This window comes from Crocodylus porosus, unplaced genomic scaffold, assembly GCF_001723895.1.
Source record: "Crocodylus porosus isolate Cpor-Errol unplaced genomic scaffold, CroPor_comp1, whole genome shotgun sequence".
In the NCBI taxonomy this organism is placed as follows: domain Eukaryota; kingdom Metazoa; phylum Chordata; order Crocodylia; family Crocodylidae; genus Crocodylus; species Crocodylus porosus.
In genome coordinates, this window is record NW_017728910.1 from 13796677 (window position 1) to 13812801 (window position 16125).

Below are 16125 nucleotides of genomic sequence, written 5' to 3' on the forward strand. Positions count from 1 at the left end.
CCCCTGTTTGGCAGGCCCTTTTAAACTACGCGCATGCGCAGTGGGCCTGCTGTCGGGGGATGCTGGTTCCTCAGGCCAGGGGGGCCCTGCCCTACAGGAGGGGGACTGGTGAGTACCCCCTCCTTCTCTTCTCTCTCCCTGGGGGGCTGGGGGCCAAGTAGGGGCCTGGGTGGGGGCTTGACCCGGCCCGGCACCAGGCAGCGGCATTTGAGGTCCAAAAAACGTGTCCCTGAAAATCTCCGCGGGTGTTTCCTAGAAGTTTTGAATGGGTGGCACCCGGCCCCCCCACCGGTGCAAACCACCAAAAGTGTCCGGCCTCCTGGTTTCTCAGGCCAGGGGGGCCCTGCCCGGGATTTGGGGGGCCCTGCCCTACAGGAGGGGGACTGGTGAGTACCCTCTCCTTCTCATCTCTCTCCCTGGGGGGCTGGGCCAAGTAGGGGCCTGGGCGGGGGCTTGACCCGGCCCGGCACCAGGCAGCCTCCTCCCAGTCTCAGAACACTTTACAACAAATGAAAAACTCTTACCACCTAAGTAGATACTCAGCTTCTATGATTGTCACCTTTTGCTAATTCACTGTCTTGGTGGTTTCTGTATTTTATCTCACCATGACAGTTTACGAATAGATGTATTTCCCCAGATGTCATAGGGCCTTTTTATTGAAGATAATCCAAAACCTCAACAGTGTATACAAGTTGGAAGAAAAGTGACTTCACTGCCTAGAATGCTTTTTGAGCAAGCTGGCTGTTAATTTCCACAAAAGTTCAGTAAGCCTTCCTTGTTCTCATCCAAGGAGTTTTGGGAGGGATGGACTACAGATATAATCTGGACCCAAATCTAAGATAATTAATTGCAGGGAAAATTGGAGAGATCCTCTAACCAGAAGGCAAAGAAATATTATTACTGCTTTCCACTAGATGGCTTCACTATCTGCTTATTAATTCTCTCATTTGTCTTTTAGTTTCTATTATATTGGGTTTCATAGTTCAAAGATCAGCTAGTTCACTTGGGACTTTAAGTGATCCTTCCCAAACATTTAAGCATCACTGGGGCACAAGGGATATACCTTACTAAAATGTTAGCTCTTTGAGCCTACTAAATGGCCAAAGTGATGGGAAAACTACTCGGTGTACATTTTAAATGCAGTTTTTATATGCAGTTGGTACTCATTTGTAACAGTTGGTAAAAGCAATGATCTCTTACTGGCAACATTTCCTTTTGTAATATCTTCCCTACCATGCATTCAGATGACACTCCCTATGACAGCAACCACCACTTCAGAGCATCATAGAATCAGGACACCAGGCTACTAGCAAGCCATTTTATTCTATGGTAAAGATGCATTCCCTTTAAAAAGAGAGGAAAAAATATGAAAGTGGATACCATAACTAAAAAAAAATTAATATTGAATTACCATTCAAGCTGAGTTGAAAACCCTTTGGGATCTGCAGAAGTTGTCCTAATATACTTCTAAGTCCATTTCTAATAATGTAAAAATTCTGTAAAGGAACTAGGTACAAAGGAATATAGCTCAGAGGATGAAAAATTTGCCACCATATTAGTTCTCAAACATCTGAGGAAAACCTGAATTGAATTGTTATAAGTGATAGCACTGTATTTACCTGAATCCAAGATGACTTTGAATTTAAGATGACCCTATAGGAATTAGGTTCTATATACAGTAAATTTATAAATGACTTGTAATTTTCCATGGACATAATATAATTATTGGAGGATTGTTATGAATTTGTCCACCTCCCACCACTTCAGTGGGGAAAGCAGTGGCAGGGGAGTACACAGCAGGGATGTCCAGCAGCCTGACCCTCACCCCTTGACTGCCCCCATCACTTGTCCCCTGCTGGTGCCTGCATCCCTTGGAACCTGTCCCCTTGTAGTGCCTGCAGTCCTTGCACCTTGCTCCTCCATCCCCCCAACATTGTGTGTGTGTGTCCCACCCCACCATACCTGCGCTCACCTGCTGCAGTGCCTGCCCTGCTCCCCTCTGGCCTCCACTCTGTCCCTGCTGCTGTTTTACTTCTAGTCGCAGTTCTGGCTCCAGCCCTGCTCTGGCATGGAGCACATTGTAGCTCCAGCCCCCACCTGGGTTTGCATCAGCTGTTGCAATGGCAGCAACTCTGGCCCCAAGACCTAGCCAGAGCCAGGGCCAGAGCTGCCACCACTGCCTTGATAGATACATGGCTAGGCAGGGGCTGGAGCTGCAACTGAGGGAGGACCCAGGACAGAGATGGCTTGGAGAAAAGGCAGTGGAAAATGTTGGGGTGGGAGGAGGCAAGGCAGCAACTGAGCTCAGTGTAACAGCTGCAGCCACAAAAGCTACCTGCTACCCCTCTTTGCATTCAAATTCAAAATAAGGGGCTTTTCCTTCTATGTGGAGTAGAGGGGAAAAGATGCATCTTTGTTTCAAGTAAATACAGCATTTAGATTTAGTTTTATATCCTGCCTTATGCAGATAGACACAGTGGCATACAATAAATGCCAATCTTCTTATATCTCTGAATTAATGTAAAGAATCTCTAGAGGGTATGGATGTTGCAGTAGAATTGTGTTTTGTTTTTGGGCTGGCTGCACCTGAGAGAGAGAGATTATAGATCTTGTATTAAAATTAATACGTCAAAGAAATCAGGAGGCTTCTCTTTCTTTTCCTCTTTCCTTTGTGAGATGTTTAAGATTAGGCTGAACTGATTCTAAAATGTGACTTGGGTAAAGGGGTATTTGGGTACCCAACTGGAGACGTCTTAAAGAGCCTGAAAATCCTTTTAATTAAGCTATATTGGTTTGGAGATCCAGGGTGACAGTTTAGGCCAGTGGTGCCCACTGTTTTTGCCCTGTGGGCCAGATAGGTGGTACCTGGTCCTTCCATGGGCCAGATCCAACTGGTGGGCCCAACCAGGTCATGTGGTGAGGTGTGGACAGCACTTGGCCCTCACTGCCTACTGCCCTTTGGTATTTGGCAGTCGGGACGGGTGGTATCATTAGTTGCCAAATGTTGTGAATTGTGGGAAGCCCTGTGGGTTGGATGCTGTGGTTCTGCAGGTTGGATCTGGTCCGCAGGCTGGAGATTATTGAACACCCCCCATTTAAGCCAATAATGATCATCTTTACATTGCTTCTGGTTCGTTGTCAACTGCACACAAAAATGTCTTTTACCATAGTCCATGTTACCCCCTTGTGCATGGAACACTCTTAAAGCATGGGAAAAATGGTTAACAAAGGTGTGCCATTACTGCCTACAGCCATTTAGAAAATGAGGGTTTATATGGATGTTTGTCAAAATATTCTGGCCCACTCAGATCCCCCTTCTGGATATAATATCTCAATTAAAATAGTTGTCAATGTCATTACCAAAGAAGTGACAAAAAATCTCAGAGAAGAACCTGTAACCCAGTAGGCAAAAGAAATCCGTTGTTTATGTAATTGGTCATCAGATGCTTCAGAGTGTGTTCAGCATTCAGTAATCCAGTAGTATAAATACAGCATATCAAGTCTGAATAGGATCTGTACCTATGTGCGTGGTCGCCAGATTAATTAGGGATATACATTACCAGTATTTTCTATTGAAATTGAGATGCTTGAAATAAAGATGAAGTTGAACTTCTTACATACTAAGAAGTTATATATCCTCCTAGTATGTAACTGTAAGAAGATAGCTTGAACTGTAATAGATTGCAAAGAGCCTGGATACCTGCAAAGTTGAGGGTTTGTGAAATACCTGGGGTTATACAGAGCTGCAGCAAACTGCTGCACAGGACTGTTGAATGAACTCTAGCTGACCAAAAAGTGGGGCCCTTTGAAGTAAAAGTGGCAGCAAACAGCTGAGTAGCTGGCTCTTAATTTGACAACCCCTGCAAATTAAACAGTTTGTGAACCACCCAGATACAACAGATCTGGTTGCTATTGTATTGTGAGAGTAATTTTCCTTGGAACAGTAGGTGAATATATACATTACAAACCCTTTTATTAATCCAGCAAGTTTGAGATCCAAGTACAGATTTCTTAATTTTGGGGTATTTTATGTGGTTTTTTCCCCATTTTATAATACTTTTTATGAAGTTAAATGCATTGCTTTTATCTTCAAAATATTTAGATTGTGGACTTGTGATATAGTCATGCCAGTGTAATTTGGCTTTGTGTGCAGCGTATGTCCTGCTCCAGCATGAGTCACTCTAGTCTGGGGCAAAACTGCCACTCGGGAGTAACTATATTGACATAAATGACATTGGTGTACAGGTTGCCTGTCTGCTGCTCTAGTTCTTCTGATCTGGCATTAAAAATTACTCACTGTGGATAGGCTGCTCCTGGCTTCCCTACCAACTAGTGGGGAAAGCTCTAATATTAATAGCAACCCAGCCAGCTGGTTGTCTTTGTGCTCCAGATGTGCATAAGTTACATCTCTATAAAACCAATGTAAACGACATTGTTAACATACTGTGTATGTATCTGAATTCTGTGTGTAGGGGGTCTACTTTAATGTGCAGTTTCAGAAAAACATTCTCTGTGATTGCCAAGAAATATTGCGTTGGCCATGATTCCCCACAAAAGCAATCTAAAAAACCCAGCATATTATTCATATAAGACGCTGTTTTAGAATGTGCCAGTGCTTACTGCAGTGCAGAGACAACACTGCAATCACTGCAGCCATAAATCTTGTTACTATATGCTAGTGATGTAGACTAAATGAAGGCAACCGGTCAGTGAAGTGAAAATGTTTCCGCACCATCTTTTAAGAAGTTAAATGTGCTGCCAAAACCCCTCCGCCAATTGGCAGCGTGGGGTGTGACTGCCGGGAAATGCGTGCAGAATTGGCACTTCCTGTTTTGACCAGGCTGTGAAAATTGTCTTGTCTTGCCATGGGTTAAGTAGACCCCTACCTGCGTGTGTGCATATGCACATAATCATGGCTGAAATCACACTTACAAGCAGCTGTTTTTAGCACTGTTTTGTATAATTTTTTAATTTGTACGTGTACTTGATAATGACATCATTACCTATTCTGGTTATTCTATTAATTTTATTGTAGAGAGAGATTATGGTTAATCTTGGCAAAATAAAATAAATATATTGACCCAAACAACAATAGTCAATCTGGGGTACATACAGGAAAGACTATTTGCATTACTGATATGATCCATGATATTTCATGACTATAAATATAAAAATTGTATGAGTTATTAGTCTTGTATCATAGTAGCGTGTTTATAAATGTGCACTTTGTTGCTACTAAATAGCATACACGTACATGGCAGCTTGTTCAAAAGAAAGATAGTTTTACACGGCCTTTTAAAAATAAACAATCTGACATTCTTTAAAATATCTGATAATACAATATTCAGTTAATTTGGGAAACAAATACTTTACTTTTATTAACATGTATGCTAAAATTAATTTTTTTTTCTCTCAAATGTATTTGTGCAGTTGGCAGAACTGAGGCAGAGATTGGATCATGCAGAAGCAGATAGACAAGAGCTCCAAGATGAACTGAGACAGGAACGAGAAGCAAGAGAAAAGTTAGAGATGATGATAAAAGAATTAAAGCTACAGATTTTGAAATCTTCAAAAAATGGAAAAGGAAAATAGATATTGGGAAAGGTGAACACAATTGTGTTCTTCAAACAGGGTTGTTTTTTTGTAGTTGAATTGTGAGCAGTTCTTCTGTATAATAAAACAAGGTATTCTCTATGGATTTCTCAAACAGAAAACCAAGATGAAGAAATAAGTGGATGGATATACATTTTTTTCCTAGCTCATGAAAATCTGCATTTATTTGTATTGGTGATTTTTCTGAGACAACTGTTAAAGACATGAAACTTTTGTTTTAGAACAGTCAATTTCCCTCTCTTTCTGATGCAGTATTGAGGGCTGTGTACCTTTTTTAAAGCAGCATTTTATGTTTAAAATATACTGTGGTGGTTTTTATTTTGCTACTTGTTGCACATCCCGATATAGAAGTACATTTTTAAAATGTTGCTCTTTTTAAATCTAAAATTCAAAACCAGAATTTGAGCTTCAGTAAAAAGTCTTTCCTCTCTGGTGACAAGGAAGGCATTTTCACATTAATGTTGCAGGGTGGGAAGTTGATGAAAGGGAACTGTTTGTTATAAATGTACTAGCTTGAATTTTTTCATCCATATACATTTTCAGCTATACATTTTTCAATATAATTTTTCATCTTTTAAATATTAAGTATTTAACATTTTTTGTCAAGATTACAAAAAAAATTGTATACCTTTGACATTCTGGAAAGAAGATATCATTATTATGTATTTCTTGTGAAAAGGAATAACAAAAATGCATGAAAAACTTAAAAAATAATCTACCCCTACTTTATTTTTCTTCCAAATGGCAAATATGGAAAAAAAAAGGTATAATGGATTAAATTTGTAGGTTTTCTCTTTTAATAGGAAGGTTCAGGAAATTATGATCTGAAAATACAAAAGACCTAGAGAATAACACTTTTAAGTTACATACTTTAGTTACTTTTCAATATGGAAGCCTCTTTGTTTTATACAGACTTTTCTTTTGGTATGTGAAAAACAGGCTTTAATTGACATTTAGGTAATTTATTAAACATATTTGAAAAAAACAGATTTCAGCTGTGGCACTTTGAAAGACATTATAATGCTTACTGTGTTTAAATGTTATGGTAAATATTTCTACTAGCTGCGGAAACAGCGTGTTCATTTAACCATAACATCTGAAAATTAATTATAGTACAGAATTCTTATATTGGCATACCTGATACTAGCTTTGAGAAATTCTGACATGGGATCCCAAATGCTTAATTTTAGAATGCCTTTGCTGTTAGAAGCCTGACAGAGTAAGGGAAAGATTGCATCATTGAATAGAAAAATATTTTTCTTTTCATTCTAAAAAGTTTGACACGCCCTTGATAGATTTTTTTTTTTTTTTTTTTGATTGTCAGTGATTAGAAGTATTTTAGTTTCTTCCATGCTCACAGCATAATCTGAGTCTGGCACAAATTGAAGCTTTTTGCTATGGTGCTTGTGTCTTTCTTGTATTCAGAAAGGTTAAATTAATGGTGAAGGAGGCCATTAATACATTTTCTGCTTCCATATTTGCTTTGAGTTGGTTAAGTTTTCCGGGAATTTTATTTTTTCATGCATTGTTTCAATGACATTATAAATGCTAGAAAAAGAAAAATTAAGTTGGCAAATATCTCACATGCTACTTGTTCAATTTGGAGAAGTGAAACTAAAGTATGTTTGACATGTTCGTTAAAATTGTCGTGTATTCTTAATGTCACATTTACACTGAAAGTTAAAGCACATTTTGAAGCAGTTTGAAACATGGATTATATGAATTGGAATAACAGGTTTTTCTCTTTTTATTGGTTATTCTTTTTAAAAATGTACACCTATCTACGCTGGCCTGGTCAAATCTCGTTTTAAGGGCGGTTATGAGGTAGAAGGGAAAAGTGCCCATAGGATACTGATTCACTCAGTGTTAATTTGTGTATTCAAAATCATATATGCTTGTTTTAAAGATTATATATATTTTAATCCCATTAGCCTAGACAATGCAGCTGTGGGAGGAGTGCAAGCTTAGTCTGATTTATGAAACAGATGTACTGATGTTAATGATGTACTGATTCTAAAATCCTTATCAGATGCTAAAGCCTGGAATAGCACAATTTAGCTCTTGGATCCCAGGCTGAATTTCTCAGATTGGCAGATGGCTGGGGTAGGGGAATAATATTTTTTTTCAAGCTCTTCAGCCAAAAAGGCAGTAAAAAAAAATACTATTATTTTATTATTTAAAATCCATCTTATTTTTCAGACTGTATCTTCATTGTAAAACTTAAATGTGGGCTTCACCTGTTTCAGTTGTCAGTGTAGGTGGGCACTTTGAACATCTTTGAATTAGTTTATTTACTGCGGTATTTCATGTTCTAGCAGTTGAAGTGGTAGAATCTGCAGTGGATTATTGCTGTAGAATACTATATGTTTTTATTCACTTTTCACTAATCACTCAAAAATTCTTTTTTTGCTCAAGTTTTCCATAGTTGTTGCCTCTGACTTGATTTTGCCAGTAGGTAACACGGCGTGAGTGCTAATATAGGCAAGGTTCAGTGTCTCCAGCAGCAATTTAAACACCCTGTCAGCTTTGTTCCATTGGGATCTACCTGATGCAATGCTTAGGATGTTAAAAGCCATGATCTCTATTAGTATTTCTATGATGGCAGTCACTCTGGAACTATGGTAAATTTTAGGGGGGAAAAATCCAGTTGCAAATAAGGCCTCTTAAGGTATAGACAGAAGTGACAATTTTCCTGATCTGGCCACAAAAAAGCAGTTTATAGTTGTGACCAAACACAAGTGTACAGCTGTAAACAGCTTAAAAATGGCAGAAAATGGGATGAAATCTGACCCCTCATTGCATGAGGGGTCAGATAAAGATGTCTTGTAACTTGTGTCTGGGAGCTGTTCTTTTTGGAATGGAATGGGAGTGGGAAGGGGAGCAAAGGGAGTTCAGTCTGGGGGGTTTTCAGCCCCCCTGGAGGGTGAGGTAGCTGTATTGCAGACCCCCTGAGGTGCGGCCGGGGGCCTCCAATTCATGCCCACACTTCCAGCACCAGCTGGGAAGCCCCAAGAATAAGCTCCCTCTGCTGCCTTCTCCCCACCTCCCATTGTGAAAACAGCGAGCAAGGGCAGAGAGCCTGGCTGTCACTATGGGAATCTGGCTCCAGGCTCCCAAGTGCAGCCAGGTTTTACCTTCCTTCCTGGAACCAACAGTGAACTTTTGGTCTGGGGTAACGGTGTAACTCTGAATGCTTTGCAGAAATCATTCTTAGTTGTAGCTGGGAGCTGCGCTTCTGTCTGCACCCTTATTCTAATATATTGGCTGAAAAAGCTTAATTGAGAATTGGTCTAAAGTCTCTTTTAGTAGCCTTGTAAATATATCATTTACAATAATTTAAAATAATTGTATTTTTTTAATACCGAATAAGGACATTTTCTTTTTCAGTTCATTACATAACAATTCCCATATGTGTAGACTTGATTTTATATAGATTTTTAAGTAATAATGTATAAATACATGTGCCATAGATTTTTGTGTCCATAGTCATTGAAAGATGGTTTTGTAGTAAATTGTAAATAATACTGTATAAGTTCTAGAATAAATAGTTATGTTGAGCTCTTTCACTAATTTATAATAATTAAGAAAAACAGTTTATTTTACAGCCTAATACAGAGACTAGGAATGAACCCTTAAGGGACCTCCAGCAAAAGTTGTCCTGTCATTATGAACATGCTTGTTTAGTCATAGCATGCTCATTTTACTTGTGAATTAATAATGGAGTTTATTTTGACTCTAATTTTTCTGTGCTGATCTTTTAGACTGGAAGTTTATTTTCCAGATTGACTTAAAGTTAATCTTGATAAAAGATTAAAATAGTCTTAACTTGAACCTGCATTAATGAACAATTAGTTGAGAAATAAAGTTGCCTTAGAGCACTTTGAGGATAAAATTAGTAGTATTCAACATGTATCTAGTTTGCTAATATACCTTCTGAGGGAGAACTTTCATGTGCTATGTGTACTCAATTCTGCAAGAAAACCTAACGATTCTAGAAAACTAGTAAATCTTTTGTATTCTGGCACTCTGAAAACACCCTGATTCACAAATGTGACCACTTAAAACTCACTGAAACAGATTTTAGCAGATCTCCAAGGTTAAATTTAAAGAATCTGTCCTTTAGTTTTTGTAAAACCTGTCCTTTTAGCTTGAGTATTAAGTATACATAGTAGTTATGTTTTACATTATTAAACTAAGTTTATTCTATATTTAATATATTAATAGCTTAGATGTAAAATCATTTGTATATAGTAAGAGTGTGATGCAGTTACTTAAGTTGGCAAAGTCAAGAGGGAGTGTAAAACTCTTGGTGGGTTGGCCTGAAGAGCACCACTCAGGCTCATGGTCAGGAAGTCATGAACCACGTTTATTCATATACATTCATCAGTTTGCAAAAAAATCAAATTTGCAATTAACTATAATGCGACACTAAATTGTAGAAACATTTTCCTAGGATTCATTGTGAAGCTAGTCTTAAAATACATGGTCGGCTTCCTAAAAAAATCTTTCTTGTTAGTACGGTATATATTTTGACTAGCCAGTAAAGATATTAATGTTATACTTTTTCTGCACTTAACCCATATAATTAATCCACATGACAGAATTTTTATAGCATGGTAAAATTAATAAAATACATAAATACACCTGCCTTCAGTTCTGTGCTTGCACTATTTAAGCAGTTTTATCTTAAGCTGTCAACAGTAAAATATCTTAGTACAAAAACCTGTAGATTTTACTAATGTTACAGAGGTTCAACAAAGGTGCATTGCATTTGTAGTATCAGAGACAGTCAAACATTTCTCTTACTGGAGGTTTTGTTCTAGAATTAGTTATGTTGGACTCCCATAGTCCAAAAGGGCATCCATTATTTTTGCCTAGTTTTTACTTATGAAAGTAAAGGTCATCGGCTTACAGACTGCACAGTGCATTTCACAGTATGTCTCCGTTACTACATAGAATAGAACGTTTTCTGCAGTTACTGTTTTAGTTGAAAAAAGCTTGAAAAACTGGTGGGTTTGAAGCATTACTTAATCAAGCACAGCAAAAAAAAAAAAAAGGTTTTAAAAATAAAGCAGAACACTTGGGAATCAGTCAAATGTTTTAAAAAATATTACAATTTTTTTTCCAAATATAGATACCTCACTAGAAAACATGGAAAGCACAGTTGTACTTTATTTAAAATAATTCTAGGAACTAAAGTTTGTCTCCAGTTGTTTTGCTGCAATTACGTTGCCTTCCAGGATTATAAGGTCCTTGATAGACAAAATCTGTTTTTTTGTTTTCATATTCACTGTTGGAAGTATTGATGTTGACATGCCAGTATAATTAACTTTTAGATTACAGAGAGTATCTGTCAAGCTTTGTAGAAACTATCTTCAATCAAGACAAGTGAAATAACGATCTGAAACTGTAGTAAAAAGCCTGAGATAAAATAATCAGTGCATTCAACAATTTTTAATACTTTGCCAATGATGTACAGTTTTATTGTTCAAGTTGCCGTGGTTGCATTACATGACACACAAAACTGTCCTCTACCTCACGTGAGATTTAACAGATATTTTATATGGTTTTAGTAAAAACAAGATGCATCTATCTGGTCACTTAGTTTACAAATTTTGAATTATATTTATTGAAACATGACATACTGTGCTCTTAGCTTATACCTCAATTGTATTTTGTGCTGTTATCCATTTTCATGCCTTGTAAATACCCTGTATAGATGGTGGATTCGAATACAAATAAAGAAATGTAATGTCAAATGATTTGTCTTCATGGTATTTATGTACAATGGTGTGAACTTAACCTTTGTGCAAGGCCTTTCTGAACATTGCTTTTCTGCACGGGTGCCACTCCACTTTTTTATGGCATGGGATTTTGATCCCGGAATCTCCCAAGGTCAGACGCTTACACATGCCGCAAGGTAGAAGCACGGGACACACCTGCAAGTGTGGTATGGGGCACCGCAGACAGGTCTGTGGTGCCACACTGCACATCTGCAGTCATGGTCATGGACTTAGATGGAAGACCTGGCTTGGTTCCTGAGCATTATAAACTTTCAATACAATTGTGGCCAATTCACCTCATCTCTGGATTAGTAAAATAAAGGTACCACTTTGCTGTTTCGGGAGTATAGTGAAGATAGATTTATTAATATTTATAAAGAGCCCAGGCACAGTAGAAGTGAATAAATAGCTGTCATCACATTAGTCCAATCCTGGCACACACAGGACTTCATCCCTGCTGCTCCTTACCAATTGCTATACTTGTTTCATTCTTCTAAGTATCTGGACTTGGAAATTCCATCCTGGAAAACATCAGGACAATAACATTGAGAAACAAGTTAGGGGTGGGTCACTTAAAGGTTGCAAACATTTTGAATGCTGTCCAAATGAATGCATGTGCCTTTGGCTAATTAACACTGAAGTCATGTCATCAGCAGGGATCCTGGTTTTCTCTGTTTAAAAATCACAAATTCACCGATAAATATAAAACCACAAATTCTCTGATTAACTCCCCCAAATCCATGTTTTTCCATAACTAAAATGGAATGCCATTTTATATGTATGTGTGTATGTGTATGTATATATGTGTGTGCGTGTATATATATTTAGGGCTGCGTGAAACAGCACTGTTCTATTTAGAGTTTCGTTTCCACAGGACAGTGTTTCATTTAGAGTTTCATTTTGTTTCGAAAGCACTGTTCCATTTTGTTTTGTCGAAACTTGCTGTTTTGACACTGTTTCAACATTTCACCCATAGGCTATAATGAGGAAGCACAAAACTACTTATAACATTGTCATTTTTTGGCAGATTTGCATGAAAACAGCAGGGATGATAGCCCCATCTAAGGGCATGAAGCCTGCCAAGTTTCAAGGAGATAGGTGAAGGAGTTTCTGGGAAACTGCACCTCAAGCTGCTGACAAGCAAAACTCGTGACTGTGTGTGTGTTAAGGTGCACCCTCACTGGTGCTGGGGCCTCTACATGACACGGTAGTGTGTCCCAATTAGGTGGCTGCCTCCCTACAGTATCAGTCCAGTCCACCCTTTAAATGACAACGGGTAAAATAATAACTTAGTGAGCAGCACAGTAGCACCAGCAGCATCTCAGGCAGCCAGACAGTGACAGAGCCTTTCTTCTCCAGCAGCTGCCAGAAAATCCTCCCCACCAGCCCCAGCCCTGGGGCTTAGATGTGCCCAGGGCCCTGTGAACCTATGAACTGCACTTCATCAACCTCCTAGGTACAGAAAGTCATGGACTCAATATAGACAGTGGAATTCTGACACACTACAACCTGCCAGACAGCTGACTTACCAGGTACTTCTGCACTTTTACCTGCGCTGCTACACACCCCTTCCCACCCCCCCACCCCAGCCTGTTCCCTCATCCCCTGATGCCGCCATTTCCATTTTCACTGACTGGCTTTATTGCCTATGTCACATGCCAGCCTCTGGCTTTGTTACTATTCTTTCCATCCGGGAACAACACACGCACCAACTGCAGGTGTTTCTTCAGCCTGACAAAGGGTTTTTCTACCCAGAAGCTGGCATCCCAGGCAGCTAAGCTGATCTCACCTGCAGCCTCCCAACTCTGCTGCAACCAGTAAGGCTTGACGGGTCTGGGCTTTCTCCAGCTAGGAGTGCATGCATGTGGCTGAAGTTATGGTACCTCCTACCTGCCTTTTACCAGGGGGTTCCTTGGTCCTGGCATTTCCTGGGGCTGCTGTGCCGCCAGCAGTCCTACCAGGCCTCCTGACCCTGGCAGAGTGCAGTTTTAGTGGTCATGCCCAGGACCTGGGGTCTCCTCTTTCTCCATAGCCCTAGCCCATACGTCCAAGTTCATTCTGGCACAGAAGCTCAGCAGGGACATGTTCTTCCCTTGCTGGTTGGTGATGCAATGAGTGCCCCCTCCAGCTCTGAGAGTGGGGCATTAAATGGCTTTTAAAAATCAAAAAAGGAAATGGGTGCGGACGGAGTGAGTTGGGTGGCATTCACTCTGTCTGTACCTGGAGTTTGGGGAACCCCAGCAGCATGAGGTTCACCTTGGGGAACACCAGCTGCTTCACCAAAACAAGATCCAAGTAGGTCTGGTGGGATGTCACTACATCCCCAGCAATGCTTTCACTTGGAACACTGGTCGGTGGATAGGACAGCTGTTCCTGGGCAACCTTGGCCAGATCCGGCCACATCTGGCTGTGGCTTACCCTGTAGGCCAAGGGGTCACACAGCAGCAGCTTCATGTCTTCAGCAAGATAGGCAGCCACCAAAGCCTGAGCATTACCTGCCTGGATCTGGTTGGATCTGGTGCCTCTAGACCCTACCATGGAAGCCATGCCCTTGGCCCACATTGGCAGCACCTGTGGTGGAGGAGGAGACTGGCTGGTGGATGGCGTGCTAGCATGGGACAATGGATTCCCCTCTTCAACTTCCCCCCGCCTCCACGGTTCTGCTTCCCTGACTCTTCACCAGCACCTCCATCCGCTGATTCAGGCTTTGGCTGCTGCATATCCTGCCCTTCACCCTCAGGCCACACATGGCGGTCAGCACATGGGCTGTACTGGACCGCAAGGGATCAAACCATTTCCTGATGCCCTCCTTCAGCCACCTCACCAGCGCCTGCCCCAGCCAGGTACACCAATTCCCTGGAAACTCTCCGTTTAGCTCAGTTCCTTCAGTACAGGGATCACCTGGCTAAGGAGGGCATTGCCAACACTGAGGGTCTTGGGGGCCTTGAGGAAGGGCTTGAGGATCACCAAGATCTGGGAGATGGTATCCCACTCAGCTCTGTTAAGGGGGTCGCTGATCCCAATCTCCCCAAGCAAAGCCATCTCATGGATGCCTTCTGTTACTCCACCAGCCTCTCGAGCATCAGGTATGTGGAGTTCTACCGAGTCTCCACATCCTGCATGATTTTGTGCTGCGGGATGTTCAGCTCTGCTTGTTTGTCCCACAGCACCTTGCTCCCCTTAATGCTCCAGTGCCATTTTCCTGCATTTGGAAATGAGCTTGCTGGTGGTGCTGGCGCCATCACCAGCAGCCCTGTCCCCCTCCAAGGCATCCCTGACTATGAGGTGGAACTTGTGTACCACACAGCAGATGCCAACAAAGTTGGCATCGGACTGCCTTGACCATATTGGCCCCATTGTTGGTGACCATAAACCCACGGGTGAGTTCACCCTGCCCAATGAGCCACCCCTGCACCAAGTGGTTCATGGCCCCCATGATCTCTGTTGCCGAGTGGGACTCATCCATCACCTCAGCTTGAAGGAGAGCCCACTGACAGCCTGACTGGTCATACCAGTACCCTGTGAGGGAGAGGTAGGTATGATCTTCACCCTGACTGCTCCAGATGTCTGGACCACCTGCAGACCTGCCTTGCGCAGCTCCTCCCTGAAGTACTCCCTGCATGCCTCATATAGGAAGGGCACCACTGTCCTGCTGAAGGTGGTACATGCGGGCACTTGATAGGATGGGGCCATGAGTGCCATGAGCCTCCCGAACCCTGGCTGCTCAGCTAAGGAGAAGGGCTGGCTATCCAGAGCAAGCATCTCCCCAGTGCTCTGAGTGATCTCTCTCATCCTTGCAACACACCTGCCTTTCTCCCACTGTCCCAGGATAGCCTGCTTCTGCTTCAGGGGGACAGGGACTTTGGAAGTAGAGGACTTCCCTTTGGGCATACTCCCGCTGGTGCCAGGCTGAGAAGGAGCAAGGGCAAGGGGGTGCTGCTTGTGGAGATGCATCAGCATCCCCATGGTGCTCATTTGTTTTGTTCCCTTGCCCCAGCTGGTTTTAGCTTGGCAGTGCAGGCAGATAGTATATGTGGGATCATCTGCCAGACCACACTACCTGCTCGCTTCTGGCGTGCGACTGCATGTGTGGATGCTGCAATTTCCCCCTCCTCAGCAGGCAGAGGCAGAGCAACAGGAGAAGCAGACTCAGCTGAGCCGCTTGCCTCCACAACCTCTACCTCAGCCTCCTCTGAAGTGCCTTCTGGGGAAGGAGACCTGGCTGTAGAGGAAACTTGGGGGGTGTGGAGCACAAACTTGGATGATTCCCCCCCCTTCCCCAGAATTTTCCTTGCTAGGCACTCAGCTCCAGCTCTTCCTCTGGCACTGGAAGGCTCAGCATGGGAAGTGAAATGGGGGTAGAGGAGACTGTCATGCTGGTGCTAGTTGTCATGGTGGTGAGGGGTTATGGCTGGTGCTCTTGGAGGGGATGTAGACTCAGGCACAGGCAGTGGCATTGCTCCCCTCTCCTTGCTGCCTGTACTAGTGGAAGCCTTATGCCTGCTTGTTGTAGCAAAGAGACTGTGTCACAGTTTGGGGGGAGGGGGGGAACTTATACCTCTCCCTCTACCCCCTGTTCTGCCCCTCCCTGAAGGCTTGCCAGCTGCCTTTCCACCATGCTTCATAGTGTCTTGTCTTTATATAGGAAGGCACATATACATTTATATATTTTTATAAATTCTATAGTATAATATCCAATATATAAATGTATAAAAATAAAAATATATAA

The 16125-nt window shown here is 41.7% G+C and overlaps 1 protein-coding gene across 1 annotated transcript in view; it reads left to right on the forward strand.

Moving 5' to 3' along the window:
* The window catches only part of SKIL (SKI like proto-oncogene), a 28587-nt gene extending 22220 nt beyond the window's left edge, over positions 1-6367 (forward strand). Inside the window, exon 6 of the mRNA XM_019532726.1 lies at positions 5431-6367. Coding sequence (XP_019388271.1) covers positions 5431-5592 — 162 coding nt within the window. The 3' untranslated portion in view covers positions 5593-6367. The remainder of the gene's footprint in view (positions 1-5430) is intronic.
* The last annotated feature ends 9758 nt before the right edge of the window (positions 6368-16125 follow it).